General features: G+C 35.7%; 1 protein-coding gene across 2 annotated transcripts in view; it reads right to left on the minus strand.

Moving 5' to 3' along the window:
• Positions 1-736: 736 nt before the first annotated feature.
• OLFM3 (olfactomedin 3) overlaps positions 737-22100 on the minus strand; it is a 205212-nt gene continuing 183848 nt past the window's right edge. For both annotated transcript variants that reach the window (XM_012654863.1, XM_012654862.1), the window contains exons 5-6: positions 4201-4307; positions 737-3085 (exon numbers count right to left, since the gene is read on the minus strand). In XM_012654863.1, coding sequence (XP_012510317.1) covers positions 2408-3085; positions 4201-4307 — 785 coding nt within the window. In that variant the 3' untranslated portion in view covers positions 737-2407. The remainder of the gene's footprint in view (positions 3086-4200; positions 4308-22100) is intronic.

Genomic DNA, 22100 nt, shown 5'->3' on the forward strand with positions numbered 1-22100 from the left:
CATTTACGATTAAGACTTTCTGAGCTTGGAGTGCTTTACTGCTTGGACTTTGCAGATGATTTAAAAATACTCATTATTTCCCTCATAAAGTTTATTTTATTTGTTAGAGATTTAAAAAAAAAACAGTGATTAGAGTAAGTTCTTATTTATTTCAGGCACAAACTGATGATTTATTAAGAAAAATGCTTTTAAACTGTAGATGTTTAATGCAGATCACATTTTTAAACTCATGTTACCCCCACATCTAGTGACAATAATAAAATCTATGCTTGCTCTAGCAGCACATACACTATAAATTGGATATGGTGATGAAAACTTACAGAGAAAACAATGAAATGCTTTACAAGCTGCACACCTCACAAATAAGCTGTGATCATCCAAATTTTGAATGTATGTGATACCATGTAACATCATTAAAATAAAGTAATGAAGACCTAGATATCTATTACAGGCCATCTACTTAAAAATTCATTCATTTCTGAAATTGATGTGACTTTCTTTCCTTAAACAAACTCTTGATATACAAAATATTGACTGACTATTTCTGTGGTGTGTGTACAATGACTTGTGAATCTCCTAAATTTTCCAACTCTCAATAGCAGAGGAAAACTTATATAAACTTTCTAAAAGAGAAGACACCATTGTAATAGGACCTAGAGTGGTCATTAAACCATGCTAACTTTTTTCATAGGCCAAAAAAAAAAAAAAAAAAAGAAAAAAACTTCTTAAAATCTTAACAATTTCAGGATTAGATTATTTAATCCTACAATTTTGACAGTGAGATATTTGAGTATGATGTTTTTCTTGTGGCATTTGAAATTAATTACCCTTAAATATTAGCATTTCTTTACACAATGCTTTATCTGAATTATTTTATCTTTATCTTTCAGAGAAAATTGTGGTACTATGTATTTGTGAAACTAAACATTTACAACAATTTAAGTTATATATTATTTATTATGGAATATACTTTTAAAATTGTAAAACCAATCCATAATAGTTTCCATAAAGCTGCCTTAGGGAACTGTTTTTAATATATGGAAAATACATTTAAACTCAATGACATGTTTGATATATAGATTGATTATATGTTTTGTGGAGTTATTAACATAAATGTTATTAAAGCTTTTCTTTTTTGTTACATTATTTCTACATATACATTGAATCAGAGTAACAAGGAGTCACCTTTCCATCTTGTTTTCTGAAATGGTTATTTACACTTTTGAAACCACACATATAAGTCCCAAGTCTCCCCATCACTTTCTTTTGCTTGCACAAATCTTACTCATAGCTCTCCAGGGCTCATAATCTAAACCTAGAGGACAAAACAAAAAATTATTTTACGAGCTTTCATGTGTGCTTCATATATTTTTAGAGTTCTGATACAAGAGATTACACTATTGTGAGTTGTGCATGAAATATTATGTTAAAATACTAATATATTTAATTATAAAAATCAAAATTTGTTTGATATATAACAAATGAGTGGAATCAACTCAAATCCTATTTTTTGACTCAGCTGTATCATCTGCAAGCAACTATATGGGTTGCATTCAGTGGAGTGAATGTGGCAACTCAGCTGTACTGAATCACTTTTCAATGTTAGTGGTCCAGTAGACTTGGGGTAAAATAAAGACTCTATGTAAGGTGTCTGGTTTGATTTTCTATTTAGTTTATAATGCTTATGTAAAGGGGTAAGCCAAGAAGGTCCTTCTTGACCGCACTTGAAAATTGACTCGAATAATTACTAAGATTAAATTTCAGTGTATTTTATAAAAAATATTACTTACTTTCACAGAAGTGAAGAGATACAGTTGCACAATGGTGGTTACAATGGTAGAAATACATATTGCCAATAAAACGTTAGCAAGAGATTTAAAAATGACTGTACAGCACCGCATCAGAGAATTGTGTTAACAGCAAAATGATTATTTTTCCATATAAATGAAATCCTTAAATATTTTTAAAGAAAGAAATGGGGGGAAAGCGCTTTTTTTCTTTCTAATTCCTACCAAAATATTTCCTGATGTGGAGCAAAAGACAGTAAAAAATGACGGCGTTCAAAAAAAAAAAAAAGACATTCATGCATTTAAGCCACCATTAGTCTCTGACTCTAATATAAGGCAGATCATTAACCTTTTGCAAAACTATGACTTTAGCCACTTAAACTCTTTTTAGTGTTTTTCATGACAAGAATATGATAGGCCTTGTAAATTTAGGAGTTAAGAAGTGTTTCCAACATGTTAACTTAGACAAGCTCAGCTGTTTTTTGAAACACCACCTTTACAATAAAAAATGCTTTGCTTTGGAGAAATGATGAAAAGTCATAGTAAAGAAAAAACAGAAGGGGTCCTATGGAGTTTATCACAAATTACACTTTAAATCAATGAAAACAAATCACATTTGCCTATGTGTCATCCTCAGTCTTAATGATGTGGAAAAGGGTAACATTGAACAGGACCTGGTGGCCATTGTTCCAGGCATAAAGAGCTCTATCTCTTGCATTATAGTCAAGCATGGATATGTGAAAATATTGGTTGTGGAAGGGAATGTCTGTGTACTCGTATGTGGAGGTTTTTGTGGAATAGGAATAATACACCTTGGCTCCAGTTAAGTGGGAGTTGGTGACATACAGTGTCCCACAGATCATGAAAGATTCCCCTGCACTTCTCTTGGGGTACCCGGTGCTCCAGCTCTTCGTCACCTCCAAGGTGTCTTGGTTAAGTTGGCTGATGACAATATTGCCTGCATTCTGGTTGGTGGCATACACAGCCCACAGTCCTATTTCGTCAGCCATTAGGTCGATGTCAGAGAATCCGCCCCATGTGTAGGGGTAAACATTGTGAAAGCCAGCATACTCCAGGCTTCTCTGGGCAAGCACTCTCCCCATATCAAAGCTGTATCTGATGATGATATTACTTTGATACTTGTTAAAATAGAGCGAGCCGTTGTAGACAACATGGTTAGTTCCTGCCCACTTGAAAGGGAGGTTGTATGTCCTTGATTCAGCCCCACTGACAAAGTCTGCAATTGATTTGTACTCACGGACAATTTTATTGTTAGTATAACTGTCCATGTACCAGACCTGAGAAGAAGGAAAAAAAAATGAAGTGACTAAGTTCTGTACTTTTCCGAGAATTCCAAAATAAAGACAGTGAGAGACAACACATATTAATGTCATAATTCTCAGGCTCTGGAAGCCACATTATCTTACTGCCCACCTGCTGAAATGTGACCGTATTTCAGGCTTTTGTAAAAATATTGATTGTCTATGTGGAAAAGAAATAACTGAATTTGCTGTCTTGATGTTAACTTGCTTTTTGCTTTTTCTTTCTTTGTTTTTTAGTTTTGACCATTTAGGGCATATCACTGAGTGAACCAAACATATGTCAATGCAAATCACATATCTGATAGATCAATACCATCAGTAATAACTGCAAAAAATATAACCTTCAGCAAATTATATTTATTCCATCCTTTGCTCTGAAAAAAATGTATGGTATAATTTTGCATATTCAAATTATTTCTCCTTTATGGATTCTACAAAATATTCCAGTAACACTTGTTTATTGGATCAGCTTGTAGGTACAACTACCTTTTAATGAAACAATATTACTAATTTAATAACTAATCTTGTTTGGATGGAACCCTTGAGAATCTTAATTTATACTGAGTTCTGTAATAGAACATAAATAGAGCTATGACAAGTTTCCACTATATTGATTTACACAATACAGGCATTGGCAACTTATGAAAATACCCCCCAAAAGTTTCAGTGCTATTTCTTTTAAAACTACCTCTATACTCCAGGGATATTTTAGCCCATTTAGCGAATTGGTTGGCTCTTGAGGTTTTCACTTATTTAGTGCTTTTTTTCTTTTCATAGAAAAGAACAGGTATTAGAAAGAATATACAGAAAATTTTGTATGCTTATAATTATACGTTTTCAAGAATAAAACAAGATGCAAACCAATAAAAATTAGTCTTACTATATAGCTGAATTATAGGATGGAACGTTTTACTAAAGTAGGTTTGCTCTATCTTTAGATATATTAACATTTTCAAACAGAAAATATTTGCAAACAAATGCAACATTTTTCACGTTGGAACTAATATTCCTGAAGAAAATGAATAGCTCAGTGGAGAAAATGGGTAAATAAAACATAATTCTAAACAAAGGTGTTTATGGGAGTAACATACTCTGTTATTTTTTTCAGATGCTAAAGGATCTGTCATCCAAGCACCAAATCGTGTTCCAGATGTCTTGATAGTAATTGGGCCTGTGATTTTCATCAATTTTCCACATGCTGAAATAGAGCAACACAAACATGTCGGGTGAACATGGCCAGTAATTCCAACACACACACTCATACCAAGAGCAAAGAAAGGGATCATAAAACAAAGCAAATCCATGGGATTAATATCTCGTATTCTGAATGGAAGATTGTTCATATTGGGTGCTATGCATTTAACCACAATTTAAACCATGAGTAGTTACTTTTTCAATGCTCTAAATCTAAAGTGTGAAAATTTAAATTGGCAAATGATTTGTACAATCTGGAAATAAATAAATGAGGAAAGTCATTATCATTATACCAATTCCATGGCTGCTTTTTCTAAGTAAAAAAGTCAGACAAATTAAACAAATTGCTCATGGATCTGTTTACCTGATCACCAGCAAACCCTTCCCCTCCCCCCCAGGCCCTGGGACTATGGATAACTTATAACAGCCAGAAGGAACTCCACCAACTGATTTTCAATTCGTATTGGTGAGTGAGTAGCTCCTGAGAAAGATATCCTTGTAGACTATAACAATGAAAACTTCAATTGCAATCCACCTGAAACAGGTAGAGTTTTAAAGGGTGAATGTCTTGTACAGATAATAGGGGTTGGCAGGGCAGTCATGAAAACCCAAGGAACAAAACCCCAAAATCTCAAGCCCTCAGACCCCAAAGTCACATGCTGTGAAAGACAAAGAGATGTAAGATATCATGAAAAACTAATGACTTCATGAAAAAGCTGTCATAACTTTTATCATCCTAGCTGTGAATAAGACCTTGGGATTAGTGTGGACTTCATAAATGCCCAAACCAAAACCAAACAGAAATCTAGGCATTTTTATGAGATTTTTTAAACAGCAAAACTTATAAGTGATTTATTATACACAGTGTGAAAGGCTTTATGGCTGCCCATAAATGTTGAACTTTAAGAAATCCTCTTTACTGTCCATTTATACCATCTTTTTCCTTTCTGTTATTTTTTTTGGGTGGGGGGTCCTATTTGTTTCATATATCTTCTATCCTCCTCTGCCTATCTTTAGAATTGATAAATTTGTAGTTAGTTCTTGTTGGTTCCTAATGTGTTTGGAAGGAAAGGAACAGATACTCAAAGGAAATCAAGGACAAAACTAATTCTTGCTTGGAGCTTATTTTTGTTCTTTTTTTTCCTGTATATGCTCCTCATAAAAATAATTTGAAATTGGCAGATACTAAGCCTTGCAGTTAGGAAGAGGATTCCTGATAACATTATGTTTTGCATTATTACTTCGGTGATAGCTACAACTTTACTAATCTCTAGCATTTTATGAAAACTGAATTGAATACATTTTCCCCCTCTTGTGAAAAAAGCTAACTGTGATGGCATCGTTATACCTGTATAGTGAATTACTTTGTGATTTCCTTAAACCTGAAAAACCAGGCCAATAATTCAGAAGACTTTATGGCATTATCTATATTGAATAGCAAGATTCTGAGTTAAAACCTATTTGGAATATATCAATTCTACTTGCTATAAACACATGAAAAATATATGAGTAAAGTAGTATCAATTTGAACTAGAAAAAAGTTAATCATATTCTGAATGGATCTAGTTGAGTATATCCTTTGAATGTATAATAAGTGAAAGTAATATGATTTTTAATGATGTCCTAGATAAATGTTTAAAAATAAACAGATGAGAAGAGCATGAAAATTTCAGGTGTAAGTAGAGTGAAATAAATAGAAAGACATCCTCCTCCCCTGAAAACCATGACAAAATAAAATATGTGATTTTTTCCTTAAACATAGGAAAGTAATTTTGACTCAAGATGATGAAGTAATACATGATTCCATCTCCTTTCTTTTCCATGATCTTATTAAAATGATAAGAAAGGAGTCAAACATGGGGACAAAGAAACAAAAACAAAAACTCCATACAAAGAGAATGGTATATGAGTCTTCACTGGAGAAGTTTCAACAAATTTTTAGAAGGCAGAGGTGATGGAGAGTAGTTATCAAAGAGGTAGGATGGAATAAGATGCATCAGTGTCTCTGAAGAAGAGGTGACAGCTGAGGAGGGAGATTATCTTCCTTGAAGAAGAGAAGTAAAGGACTCAGAAACATAAGTAGGAAGGATGTTGAGAGTGAGATAGGGCTCTGAAAACAGGAACACCACTTTCAGAGTGCCTTAAGAACAATCGATCCCATCTTCATCTGTAGATGCAGGACTCCAGAAGGCAGGTAAAAACAAAAACATAGAACTGTGTTGCTTACCTGAAAAGTTATAAGGCACTAATGTAGTTAGTGGAGGTCCAGAACAAGGCCCCTGCATAATGACATTGGTAGTCTCCCTTTCTACTCTCCAGAGAAAGAAGTATAAAGACCTAGTTAAATACACAGAGTTTCCAAGCAGATTTGTTGTTCAAACCTTTCAAAATGAATGGATAACTAAGGGTGACCCGACATTTTTTACAAGTTTACAATAAGAATGATCAAGGTAAATGTGCATAAAAACCAGGGCCCCAATAAAAGAGAGACAATTCAGAGAATAGAGGAGACACTACTATCTTCAGAGAGCTTTGTATACTGTGTACTGTGAAAAGAAAACACAAAAAAACTATTGGAAATTAAAAGTATAATTTTAAAAAATAAACAGGTTGTAATTTAAAAAGAGTTATCCCCAAAATTAATACAAAAAAGATGAAATTAGGAAGAAAAATATGGAAAGATATAGGAGAGTGGAAAAAATAATCCAAGAAGTTAAACAGGAATCTCCCTAGTTGTAAAACCTGAATATTCTGATGAAAGGGGCACACTATAATGAATGAAAGAAGATCTGCTTCTAAAAAAATTACTGTGAAATGTTAGAAAATTAAGAATAAATTGAAATTGAAACTTTTCAGAGAAAGAGCATGAGCTGGTCACATGAAAAGAGATAAGAATTAGATTGGAGTTGGGCTTCTCATCACCAGTCAGTACTAGATGCTAGAAGACAGTGATCAGGGCCTTCGTATTCAGGGAGAGGAATCAGAGGAAGATAGAATAAAGATATTTTCTATTTTCCGATATGCAAACTTCCCAAAAGTTTACCTACAATGCACTCTTTCTTAAGAAGTTACTTTAGGGTCTTTTGCAGCAAAATAAGTGAATAAACCAAGACAAGCAAAGACATGAGATCAGAAAAACAGTGACTTCCTGTTCCTGAATGACAGCTGTGCAGTAGGACTTAAGTACAGTTACTCCAGAATGGAAACACAGCCACACAGGGCGGTCTCAGACATAAGCAGAATCGATATATAGATAGATTATATGAGACCCTCTAGGAAAAACTGGGCGTGGTGATGACAATTATTGATGTATATATGAAAGTATTCACTTCAACTTAACTCTAGTAATATTCTCCTTTAAATGGAACATGGTGTTGTACTTGGAGATGAAGGGAATATATCTGAGTCCACCACTTAGCTCCCAAGGAACAATATAAGTGTTGTTATAATAATGTAAACACGGCTACCTTGTAGAATCAGTCCATAAGCTAATTACAGAATACTTGACAAACATTTCAAATGCTCTGTGATTACAGAAAAGACAAAATGTTTCCAACCATGATAACGTAGAAGAACAGGTAAAGTTCACATTGTTAGAGAATCAAAAATTGAGAGAAGAAATAAAAAGAAAGATGAGGGTATAACTGCCTTCATATTCAAAAATATGATGACAGGATATTTTTTCCTATACTTGATGAAAAAATAATAAAGATTTAAATTTAAGACTTGAAGTTACAAAATTGATGAGAGTCAAACTATGAATAGTCATAAAAGCATTAGGAGGAGACATGACAGCAAGTGGAGTTGGCCATGTGATCTAAATCCTCATCTTGCAGAACAGAAATGTCTAAAATTGATAAATCAAAAAAAGTAGGAAAAAAGCATATTACTAGAAATAGGAATAAAACCATCTAAAACCCTAAAATTAAAGTGTTAAATGTGGTTGCCTCTGGGAAGCAGAGCTGAAGAAGGAGACTGTTGCTTTTTATTCTAAGCTTTTATAATTTGAAGCATACAATTTTCTAGCCATGTGCATACAATATTTAGGTTGCAATGTAAAAAGTTAAAATAGCTGCAAACATTTAGTAGCCATTAATTTTATAAAGCAAAAATCACATTTATATATTGCCTATTGAAAAATCATTTCCAGGTTTTATATTCCATGCTTCCTTGGGGCTGGGAAGTAGGTAGAAATGGAAGATGTAAATAGTCTGCAGATATGGAAGGTGAGAACATTATGCATTTTAATTTGGTTTTTATCCTGTGAGGACTAGATTGAAATTGTGTTCTTTAAACTTCTAGCTCTGTCTTACAATTGACATGGCAATTTCTCTCTCTTTAATTCTTTCAACCTTAAAAAATTAGAATCCTTATTATTAATTATAATATTTATCACATACTTTATATAGATGTTAAGAAAGGCTAAGTGACTACAGTGGTTAGTACGTGTGCAGGAGCCACACTAAGAGATGTACATATGATTCAAGTAGAAACGATATATATCTTATTTCAAAGTATTTAAGTGACTGTGACCTTGAAAAACTATGCTCCTGTTGAAGACCCACCAATGAAAGGGAGAAAATTAGTCTAAAATTTCTTGAAAATATTTTTTAAAGATGAATGATCTTTCATTATCATTTGAAAAAAACATGCACAGAATTTCAGAAGTCAGTTGAATCAAAATTTGTTCTGGATATAGATCAATATAATATCCCCAATATGAAACATAAATACAATGAAACGTCCATTCCCACTAGTTCCCAGAGGAAACAACCATGTGGAAACATGACCAGTAAGACATTATGGTGACTTCGAGTTGTTTCTATAGTGAAAGTGAATATAGATTTTGCAATTACGGAGTCCGACTTAACATTTAAGATGGCCAAACTATACAATTAAACTTCAAAGTGAGATTTTTAAACTGCTTTATCAGCAAAATTGTCCTCTTTGCCGTAGGTAGCCTTTACCACCAGACCGAAGCGTGATTTGGACAAAGCAAGAAGACACAGACCCCATATTTGTCTGAGAGGTATGCATGTTTTAGATGCTGAGGTATGCATAATCAGATGTGATTAGTTGAAACCTGAATAAGAACTGTCCTTGGGTCTCATATTCATTCTATGACTCTCAACATTTGCAAACAACCCCCAGCATATCAGTGCCTTGGGTGTCTTGGCTTCAGTGGTGGTTGGATCTAACCCAGCATTGCACCTACTTGGCAAAGGGACACTGCTGAGCCTTAGGTCGTTTAGACCAGGAATTAGGACAGAATTTATACCAGGGGTTAAAAGCGTCTGACTCTTAAACCAGCAGTCACCAGCCTTTTGGCACCAGAGGCCAGTTTCATGGACGACAGTTTTTCTACAGACTGCCGGGGGTTGGGGGGTGGGGGGGGCAGGGTGCAGATGGGGGATAGTTTTGGAATGATTCAAGCACATTACATGTATTGTGAACTTTATTATTTATTATTATTGTCACTTGCCACTCACTGATAGGGTTTTGATATGAGTCTGCAAGCAATTGATTTATTATGGTCTCTGTGCAATCAGACCTCTCTGCTAATGATAATCTGTATTTGCAGCCGCTCCCTGGTACTAGCATCACTGCCTCAGCTCCACCTCAGATCATCAGGCATTAGGTTCTCATAAGGAGCTCTCCATCTAGATCCCGCGCATGCGCAGTTTACAGCAGGGTTCGTGCTCCTGTGAGAATCCAGTGCTGCTGCTGATCTGACAGGACGCAGAGCTCAGGTGGGGATGTGAGCGATGCCGAGTGAGTGCAAATACAGAGGAAGCTTTGCTCGCTTCACCTCCTGCTGTGTGGCCTGGCTCCTAAGAGGCCACAGACAGTACCAGTCCACAGTCCAGGGATTAGGGACCACAATTTTAAACTAAAAATGACTTTACTTTCTTATTGTAGTAATAGGCATTTTTCTAAAATATGTTAGAGGGTAAAAACAATAGTTACTATTTAAAGATTAAATAATTAATGTATTCATTTAACAACCATTTACTGAGAATTTATTTTGTGCCAGCACTATTCTAGGTGCTGGGGATATAAAGGCGAACAGGAGACAAGTCATATGTTACAGCTTCTCAAAATATCACTGCCTGTCTTTTCCGTTTCCTTTTTGATTCTTTTTTTTTATTATTTTTTGAATCAACTAGCAAGGAAAGTTAAATGAAGAAGTTGTTTCAGACTAAATATGAATTGAGAAGAAAAAGATGTGGCAATGAATTCACTGAATATCTGTTGATATGAAATAAAAAATAAAAATTCAGCCTGGGGACTGTAACATATGGTAACACTAATTCCACGAAGACAGCCTTCTTAGATAAGTAAAATATGTCTTATTCTAAGCCACATTTATCTTTTCTCTTTTTCCACAAAAAATGCCCATAAACTGTTAAACATAGAAACAAGCAAATTCAACTAATCTTCCACGTTTAGTTTTCTATGAAAAATGAATACGAGGGTCTAGAAAAGCAAGTTGAATACAGTTACATTTCTTATCAAGTCTCACTGATTTGGTCCTACACATGTGTCTTAACAGTAAGGTCTTGTCCATATGATTGAAACTTGTCCCTATAATCAATAAATCAATACAATTTTACAAACTTTAACCGCGAGTTTCAGTGAATGGCTTTTAAAATAGATGCAAACCTTTTACAAAATATGCATGTGAAACTACGTGAGCTCTGGTTCCAAATAAAGATATCTAGAACTTGGCTATGAACATTTACGAACTTTGTGTTTTGCATTCTTTGATTCTCCTATGTGCAATCATTGCCCCATCACTTTCCTCCGTGTCTATCAGCCATTAGCTATCTCCCATCTGCCCAGTGACCGACGGTGTGCAATGCCAGGATTTGTCTTCCTAACACCACCTTGCACTTGACCTCAGTCCACCACAGCTTTTCATCCTGGAGTCACATCTTTGAATTAACCGATTTTTATAGTATTCATCCAAGAAGTATACTTGAAGTGAAGAACTAATGACCCAGAGTATTAACAATTTAAAAATATGTGCATCTTAAATGAGTCCTTCAATTTCTTAATCTGAAATAGTGAGCACATTAAAAATTGTGGACTCCATAGCAATACACTTACTTAAAACATCCAATAGGTATTTAATAATTATGAATAGAGATGTCTTTTACTTTTCATTGAGTAGTAGGCAAAGTGCTTTGCATAAAATTTCTTCATATTGGGCGACCTCAGAAAGCAAATCTTTAGGTGCTTAAAAGAGGGAAGCTTTCGGATGTGGCTTTCAAACAGGGGTGCTTCACTCACCCATTTATTCATTTATCCAGCTAACATTTATCGAGCAGCAAGCATCGTTCTAGATACTGGAGTTACAGTGATGAGGAAGATATGACACCTCTGTTCTGGTGAAGCTTACATTTTTGGGGGAAGAGAGAAAAATAAATAAACAAATAAGCAAACTAGCCAAATATATCTGGTAGGAATAAATTTAACGCAGGTAATTAAGTAGGGCAATTTTATAAAGAGTGACTAGGGAGCTACTTTAGGTTGGGGCAGTAGGCAAGACCTCCCAGAGTGTGGTATTTAATATGAGATCTAATTGACAATGGTCAGCCATGGACTCATAAGTTGAAGAGAAGGACAGTTATGCATTTAGTTTGTTTAGTGGTAGAGCCATTTAGTGGAGTTAGCCACTTTGTGGATCAGCTTAAGGGAAGGCAGCATGTTAAAGAGGCTGGGGTCCGGGTTAAAGAGTTTGCCTGGATCAGGATCCTGATTCTACCCCCTTACTCTCTAGGGACTGTGAACAATTTTTTACCTCTGGATGTCTCATGGGTAACAACAGTAATAATATCTATCTTAAATGTTATTGACAAGATTCAATAAGAAATACATGCTAAGTGTTTAGAATAGTGTTTGGTATATAGTTAAATTCTTAAGAAATATTAGCTACTATTGTTGTTGTTGCAAAAGCCCTAAATCTGGATATGCTTGGTGAGTTGAGACAAACAAAAATAAACAGAAAGAAGACCAGTGTGTCTAGGGCATACTTAGAAAATTAGAAGAAGAGGTTGGAGAGATGAATAGTCCAGATCATGAAGTTTGCAAAATCAGAGTGAATACAGTATTTGGATTTTATTCTAGGTATGATTGAAAACCACTGGAGGATATTAAAGAGGGGGAGGATAACAGAATATGACCTGTATTTTAAAAAGATAAATCTTGTTACTGTTTGGAAAATTAATTGTAGAGGGGATAGAGTGTAGTCAGAAAGTACCATTAAGAGGTTATCACACTGGTTCAGGTGAGAGATGATGGGAACAGTGTTGGAGATGGAGAAAAGTAAATGAATTTGGGGTATGTTTTCAGGCTAAAGTTGATAGGACTAAGTGTTGGATTAGATGCAAGCATGGAAAGCAAAACAGGGAATAAAAATCTCAAATGAAAAAGTAATCTAGGGCTGGGCGCAGTGGCCCTAGCACTCTGGGAGGCTGAGGGGGGAGGATCACTTGAGCTCAGGAGTTCAAGACCAGCCTGAGCAAGACTGAGATCCCGTCTCTACTAAAAAATATAAAAAATAGCCGGGTGTCATAGTGTGCGCACTGTAGTCCCAGCTACTCGGGAGGCTGAGGCAGGAGGATTGTTTGAGCCCAGGAGTTTGAGGTTACTGTGAGCTAGGCTGATGCCACAGCACACTAGCCAGGGCAAGGGAGTGAGACTCTATCTCAAAAAAAAAAAAAAAAAAAAGAGAAAAAGAAAAGAAAAAGTAATCTTGGCTAATATGCATATTTTTGGCTTGTTAAGCTGGGCAGGTTGTAGTGTCATTTACTCAGATGGAATGACTGAAGGAGGGATAGGTTTGGGAGAAAAAATCAAGAATCCGGCATCGATTATTTCACATTCTTCATGACTATTATACATGCCAGTGGAAATAGTAGATAAGTCTAGAAAGCAGACACTCTTTTGCTATGCAGTTTTGATTTTCATCAGCACAATGACGACAGTGAAAGCCAGGGGCTACATACTGCCTTAGAGAGAGGGCATACACAGAAAAGAGAAAGGCAACCAGAACAGAGCCCTGCCAAGCACAATATTTATAAGACCTAGCAAAGGAATGTAGGAATAAGCTGTATGTAAGTGGGATAGAAAAAAATAGCGTGGTGTTAAGAAATCCAAAAGAAGAAAGTGTTTTAAGAAGGATGTAATGCTGACCTGTGGCTGGTATTACTGAGAGGTCTAGCAAGACAGGATCAAAGAAATGTCCATGGAATTTGGCAACAATAAGTCATTGGTGATGACAAGGCTCAAATGAAGAAAGTGTTCAGACTAGAAATTGGATTGGAGTTGGTTTGAAAAGACTATAAACTGAAGCAGCAGCTATAGAAGATTCTTTCAAAGGAAAAAAAGTCAGGAGATAGGGAAATATGAGATCATGGAAAGTTTTTATTATTATACTGATGTCATTTCTGTTTAAGAAAGGCTTGTTTGTCCATAGGAATCAAGTAGTAGAGAGCAAGAAACTGGTGACGTGAAAGACAATAATTAAATAAATGAAGACTATGAGCAGATGGTAGTTTAATCTATTTAGTAACCATGAGTAATCATGCCTCTATCCTTTTATACGCGTGTGTGTGCGCATGTGTGTGTGTTCTAACTTTCATTAATTTCCCAGGAAATGTTCTTTGTGTAGTATATTTTATCCAGGTTTGAATGCTGAGGTGGGAGGGAGTTAGGAAATCTGGTTTCTAATTTAGGCCATAGCATTAAATCATCATATAATGTTAGATAATATGCATATTCTCTGAGGTGGAGTTTCCTCACCTATGAAATAAAAGTTCTGAAGCCTGACATATTGTCATTTTAACTCAGAAGACATGGAATAGATATTTGATCAACAAACTTTTTTTTTTTTTCTTTTTTTTTTGAGACAGAGTCTCACTGTGTTGCCCGGGCTAGAGTGAGTGCCGTGGCGTCAGCCTAGCTCACAGCAACCTCAAACTCCTGGGCTCAAGCGATCCTTCTGCCTCAGCCTCCCGAGTAGCTGCGGCTACAGTCATGCGCCACCATGCCTGGCTAATTTTTTTCTCTATATTTTTAGTTGTCCGATTAATTTCTGTCTATTTTTAGTAGAGACGGGGGTCTCGCTCTTGCTCAGGCTGGTTTCGAACTCCTGAGCTCAAACAATCCGCCCGCCTCGGCCTCCCAGAGTGCTAGGATTACAGGCGTGAGCCACCGCGCCCGGCCAATCAACAAATTTTTATATGCTGATGGGGAGAAGGTGGTATTTGTGGTTGTGGTTAAACACACACACGAACACCATCAGTGTGATCATGGTCACCATCATCATTGTCTACCTTTATTCCTGGGAAGCAAAACACAGAAAGTTCTCTCAATGTTGATTTCTTCTCAGTAGAAGCTTCCATTACAAATGATTATTGATTTTCTAATCCAAAATCCATCTTGCCAAATGAAATTAGTAAAATTAAAGTTACAGGAATTTATAAAACTGACTGCATTTTTAGTTATAATTTTGTGGACTTAGTGTTAAGTAAACACAGGTACCCTCAGATTCTAATGCAGCCAAGAAATTGTAAAAATAAAGTAAAATGAAATAAACAATAAAAGTCACTTTTTTTATTTCTTAGCTTCTCAAAACTAGCTCTTGTTCAAATAAATCACTATTTTTCTCACTTTACTCTCACTTTTTATGAGGACAAAGGAAGCCGGACAGAAAGGATAATTTTCCCAAATGCCTGGAAGACAAATGTTGCTGCAAAGGTGGATGGAAAAGAAGGAAGTTAAGACTCTTGCTTCATTGATTTTCTCCTGCTATGCTCTCTGTCTACAGTAAGACACATGAAAATATTAGCATTTATAATACCTTGCCCATGTAACTTGTGTATATTCAGAAAATATACTGAATCAGTAGTAATTGAAGAAAGTGATCATTTTATATCTCTGATGACTTTTAGAGATTCAATTTTTTTAATCTGTTACAATCCATATTAATCAATCAGTAGCTCAGGAAAAGATATCATTTGGGATTCAGCAAGAAGATCAGTTGTTTGGATGAACAAAGCATAAAAACCACCTGTCCTCTATTTTGTTTACTTCTTCAATATGTAATTGTAACTTGTAATATTCTGGACTAACACCTCTGGATTTTAATCTTAAGGTTGTACCCATATAAGCAAATTAAATGGAGTAGTGAATAATTTTATGGGTAGAATGTTATTTCTTTTTACTTAAGGCCATCAGAGAACTCATGTAGTAAAAAATACATATGATTCGATCTTTAAAGTCTATTTATTAAAGCTATTGAAGTTTTTCTCTATCATACATTTGGTAGTAAAATATGTTTATATCATTTAAACATTTATTTTCCTGTCTAGTCTTATCGATCATGCTACTAAGGGAAAGGTAAGGATAAGAATGGACATATTGGATATAGCCCTCACTAGAATGAGTGAGGAAGAATTATATGAACATGTCTAAATAACCACCTTTTCCCAAAATTAGTACATTTTACCTATTTAATTATTTAAAAATTGTCTCTTCCTTTTACCTTTTCTGAGATAAAGCTTATATTTTGAGCATATCTTTACGGAGAAGCCTACCTAGCATCTAAACTTAATGGAGAACTGTGTTACAAAATCTCAATTAATTTGACAATTCATGCTTGCCTTTGGAAATATAGGTTTTATATCCTTAAAAGGCTTATAATTTAGTCATAATTTAGTTCAAAATGTAGGACATAAAAAGAGGAAAGTTAATGATAAATCAATTTATGGTAAAATTTACCAGCCACTCCAAAATGAAGCTAAACTATATCAGGGGTTTCAGGGTTCCGGAAGAATGAGTTGATTGCATAGACAATGGAGAAATTGCCATTCTATTTTACAACCTAGAATTTTGGGGAGATTAGGACTATCTTTGGTGAATGATTTATTCAAAGATCTCAATTTAATTTGAGGAAATATTCTTAAAATTTCCCCTATTACATTTCTGAGTTAAATCTCACTCCTTTTCACCTCAGGCACACAGTTTGACTTTTCTGTTAATTCTTGCTTTCACTGAGATGTTCAGTGTCTCTTGCTTTAAGTGCTAAGTAGAGCAAAATATCAGATTGTTTTGGAATGAAATACTGCATTGTCCATGAAGAAAGCAATGAAAACAAAGGTGGAAAAATGTTATGTGTTTGTTGTTTTTGTTTCCCCAAAGCTTTTTGGTTTTGTAAAAGATATACATATGTTTATATTTTACATACACTGATTTATTTCTTGAGAGCAACTTAAAACTTTTTATTTTAAAAATAAAATTTGATCTTAAACATTCTGCAGATGCTAACTTTTGTCTACTCCATTTCAGGTGTATTGTGCTGTATTGTGTACTGTGTATTGTGAGAGTCTCCAAGGATTCAACTGGAACAGGACATGGATGGTTCCTGACCTTTCAGTTCAGAGATAACTCAGCTAAAAGCAGGTAAAGATTTTTTTGAAAAAGCAAATGGGCATTCTCTGGAAAACGTGTTAATATACTAAGCGTCGTGCAGGAGCAGGGGGAGGGCTGTGGGAGCCCATGCCAGGGGAATACAACCACATTAAGGGGCACTCAGGGAACAGGTAAGGTGGGGAGGAAAGTGTTCCAGGAAAAGGGAGAGAACATTCAATGTTCGGGAGGCAAAGAAAGCATGCACAATTGAGAAACCGAAAGATTAAAATGACTGAAGCTTAGAGTGAGCGCATTATGAGGATGTGAGAGAAGCACTCAAGACCTGAAGAATCAGACGAGTCCATTTCATCAAGACAAAGCATGCAAAGGTGTTTGTATTCGATTTTAAATGTAAAACACTCAAATACAGGTTTAACATGACGAGGTTTGCATTTGGGAAGGATTATACTCAATACTCAGTGTGAAGGAGAGGGAAGGACTTCAGCTAAGACACACGGTTGGGAGGCCATTGCCATAATCTGTTCGAGAAATGATGAACGATGCTCTGGATTAGGGTGGTGGAAGTGAGGATGCAGAAAAGAGGTAGTTTTGAAAGATCTGTGAGAGGGGAGGAAAAAGATTTGGTGATTGTGTTGGGGGAGTGAGGTTCAAGAAAGAACCAAGAATGACTCTGTGGCTTCTTTTCTATAACAATTGGGTGGATGGATGGTTTTTCTATTCATTAAATTAAACTTATTGAGCATCTAGGAAATTTCTCTATTATTGTATGCACCCCACAAAAAAATCTCAGCCCTTGAACTCAGTACTAGGATTTAAAGTTACTGGATTTAACATGGATCTTTGGCAAGTTAATTTAAAATTTTTGAGCATCTGTTTTAATTAAATTGCCAATACTAATGCTGAACTCAGATCTCTGCGTAGATTAGAACTAACACATGTAAAACAGCAGGCACAATGCCTGTTAGGTGAGTGGTAGGCACTCAATATTGCTGTAGTTATCTATTTATGTGCTTGTTGTCCTCACTAAAATAAGCATCTTGACAGTAGGGGGAAATGGTCTCCTATCCATCTTTGCATCTGCTGATACCTAGCAAAGTGCCAGCATTAGGGAGTTAATAAATATTTGTCAAATGTGCAAGTAAGACTATTTAGCAAATAGATAATTTGGCTTCCTTTTTAAAAACTAATTTGGCATAAACAGCAAAGACAGTAACCTAAGTCTTACCACTTGTGACCTCAAGTTTGTAATGCTACTGATACTTAAAAATGAAGTCTCGAAACCATTTGTGTTAATGGAGGATGCAGCCAGTGCTTTGCTTCACTAGATGGCACTGAACCATTGCCCTAAAATAGAGCTAACAAGAAGGAGTGGGGGGCAGAGAACTAGAAAGCTGGAAAGTCTGATTATAATCTCCATTAAATATTTTTTGGTGATCTCGGGGGGGGGGTGTATGAGCTTTCACCATGCTTTTTAAGTCAAATTCTCACATACATATAATTATATTCTGCATATGTAGGAATGTGATATGATTTAATTAAGCACGGGGGATTTTATTCTATTCAATCTCTCTCATAGGAGAAAATTAAGCACTTCAGAAAGGGCATTAATTACTGTACGTCATGCAGGCCACTAGGGTGCATTGCTGTTGAAGCATTTTGCTAACTTCTATTTTCTCCAAAGCTTTAATTTTCTAGTAGAAATAAGCTAAATGGTGCCCTAGTGGTCTCAACGACATGTGATTCCCTCAGGGCCTTACTTATGATTTGGGAGTAACTTAGACATTACAGGCAATAAGACTAGTTTGTTTTTTAGTATTTTAAAATTCATGTGATGTACTTTGTAACATTTACTTTAAAGCAAACCCACTGAAAAAGTGAGGGGAAATGCATCCATCATTGTTGCAATTTTATTGTCTCTTCTCAATCCGTTTCTACCCTCTGCTAACTGGCTGTGTGGGTTGAGAGGCGCTTGTGAAGGGTGAAGGTGCCGTTGATGAATGAGTCTTCTTGCTCTTGTCACTACATTGCCAATCCCATAATCATCCAGTGTCTCATTCTAGACAGCAGCACAGCAACCGGGTTTTAGAGCCTTTTGGAACATTGAACCTCTGATATGTTTTTCTTTATACTCTTTCCGTTGATGGTGCTGATGCTGGCTAACGTCTTTTTTCTCCCCCAAGACCATATGTTCTGATAGTTTGATATTTGAGCACTTAATTATGAGATAATACTAGGCTTGGAGTGAAAAGGATTCTCAGAGATGAATTGATCCAATCTGTACCAATTGCCAGGAAATGTAAATACTTATTGATAAATACCTGTGACAACTGCCAGGAAATGTAAATACTAAGAAGTGTAGCACTATGACCTAGTGCCACACTAGAAATTATGTTCAATTTCTTCTGCAACTCTATGTATGTAGGTGTGCAAATATATATTACCAGACACATTCTTTCAATTGGATTGGTTTGTTTGTTAATGGAAAATATGAAGATTTATGTGCTATTTTTCCAGGGACTATGTGGCTTTCTACTTCACATAATTAGAATATCTCTGCCTCAGCATTATTCTAAACTGAAATTAAGTGTTGTGGTCCAGCAGATAAATATTCTCTCTGCTTGGGAGGTGCTTAGTAAGTAGTTAATTGACAAACTTGGTCGAATGGACAAAACTACCCAGTTCTGGAGACAAAAAGCATAAAAGAGTTCACTTCATCATTTGTGGCACTGAGCTCTCTACTAGGGAGCCAATGGCTGCTAATAATCTAGGAAAACATTTATGAAATGTAAGAACTATTTTCAGTATTTTATAGAGTCATGTCAATTAGCTCGTAGAGCGACCATGTCATTAAATAAGAAAGTTGAATACCAATTGTATTGCCGTTTGGTATTTGTATTATATTGGTTGCTAGATTTTGTGTTTTAGATTAGTTAAAATAAAAATGAATGTTAATTAATGCAGTTCATTTGACAGTCACATTTTTCAAACTTTGTGGTCCCTGAGGGAAAGTTAATAAAAAAAGGGTCTGTGATGTTAAATATGTATATGTTATAAATCAAGTCCTAAAGTGTAAGAGCAGCATAGAAATGTTATCCAAGGTTCAGTGTGAAGAATGAAAAGGATGAATTCATGTCCACTTAGATTTACCCTCTTTGTCCAAAATATCATTTCAACAACTTCTTCTGAATTGGAGGATGTTGTATGTGGGGAGCTATATGTGGATTAGAAAAAACAAACAAATGGGGTTGTGAAAGAGCTGAGGGGAGTGTGTAATTACCCAACTACAGCAGAAATTATTTCCAGCTAAGTAAACTCAGACAGAATATATATAGAAGTAAAGTACATTTCTAAATTTGAGCAAATCCCAAGAGCTTTCTCTGTTAATCATTCAAAAACATAACTCACACAACGTAAGGTTCAAGGAGTTTGCTAGCTAGAACCATTCTCTTGCCTCTCCTTGCATTTAGTAGAGTCCATTTGTACTTAGCAGATGCCCAGTCTCAGCATGCAATGCCTGTGTGCTCAGGTCTATTGTGACATGCTAAGAATAAAAGAGTGAATTGATTCTCAGGATCTGGGATGGTTCGTCTATAGCAAACGGACCTCTGCCAAAGAAAGTCAAAGCTCTATACAGACCAGTCCTGTATGCTTCATTAACAGAAAATCTTTAACCAGATATTTTATGAGCTAATAAAATATGCATCTGGATACTTCTTTGTAACCTCCAAAGTAATGTGGATACGGAGGACACTACGTAATTCTTGGTTTGAGATTTTCTTCTCATTTGGTGGAGACATCATCTGGCAAGCTATGTAACTAACATGAGCATTGAACTAAAGCTATTTCTTTCTTTCTTTCTTTTTTTTTTTTTTTTTGAAAACTGCTCCTTTAGTTTTTGAGTTACTGAAAGACATAAAAATATCAGTAAGAATGTGCTCCACAGATCATGTGGTTTCTTTAGGCCAATGTTTAAAGGGAAGCACTCAGTTGAGGGTCCTCATGAATTAGAGAGAAAAGTATGGGTGTCCCTAGAGCAGTGTCCTGAATCATTGCATATCGTTAGCTACTAAGAACAGGTTGGGGATGAGTCTGTCAGAGACGGAAAATGCGTTTGACACATCTTGTCAGCATCATATGCCAAGGAATGATCAAATGTTTCCTATATTTTGCTTTTTGTTGATTACACTTTTTGAGTATATTTTAGCAAGAATATTTGCAAGATATGGCAAGTAGTGACAAAGGGCCCTTTGTGGTTTAGCGTAATAGAGTATACCATATACGAGGCAAGCTGAAATGTGCCTCAGAGTCATAATGGGTACAACTTGTGGCAGCCATGGTTAGCAGAGATATTCCATTGCCCAAACATACCACCTCTAGATGAACGACCTCACACAACCCACTGGCACCCAGCATGTGGAAAGCTATTTCTTGATGAGAAAAGAAAAAAATACAACAGCAGAATTTCTTTATGTCAGTAATGTTTACCTAGTGTACATTGACCATAAACTTCAGAACTAGATTTATAAAAGCAGAGCATATGAAAGAGGTATTTAAGTGCCATGTCAAATAAATAACTTTTACCTTGCTTAGTCTTAATCACATTTATATTATTTTTGACTTAAAGATTATGTGGCTAAAAGAATGTATTTTTTCCTCCAAGTAAACCAGATCATTCCCTGCCACTTGAAATAGCTAATACTCTGCTGAAAAGTTTAGAAATTATTCCTACGACTCCTTACAGAATTGATTTATCAGCAAATATTTATTGAGTAATTTTTCTTTGCCAGATAGTTTAGTAAGCATTGGGAGATACAGAATGTAGAGTGAACATAATAAATACTACTTTTGTCCTCATGGAAGGAAAGTCTAGTAAGAGACATTCAATTACACTTGCAATGATAACAAAACAGTCCAATAATTAGTGAAATATCAGGGATTGTGAGTACCTAGCAGGACATGCAAGCTAGTCTAGGAAGGCAATGAAGGATTCTGGCAAGATATAACGTTTAAGCTGAGACTTGAAGAATGACTAGGAGTCGATCACATGTGGCAGCTGAAAATGTTTTGACAGAGAAAGTACATGGGGGAAAGAGTGTTGCAGGAGCAGGAACAAACAGCATCTCATAACAGTCCCGTGGCAAGAGAGCAAGGCACACATGGCAGGAACTTAGTGTGTGAAGGAAGAAGTGGCAAAATCTAGGACTGGAGAAGTAGGGAGGGCCACACATGAAGGGCCTCAATAGCCATGGACCGACCATATCCTATGACACAAGAAATTCATAGGAGATTTTGAGCAGAGCAAAATAATTTCAGATTTATACTGCAGAAAAATCCCTTTGGCAATAATGTGGACAATGGG

The sequence above is a fragment of the Propithecus coquereli genome, unplaced genomic scaffold, assembly GCF_000956105.1.
Source record: "Propithecus coquereli isolate 6110/MARCELLA unplaced genomic scaffold, Pcoq_1.0 Scaffold45, whole genome shotgun sequence".
NCBI classification, from domain to species: domain Eukaryota; kingdom Metazoa; phylum Chordata; class Mammalia; order Primates; family Indriidae; genus Propithecus; species Propithecus coquereli.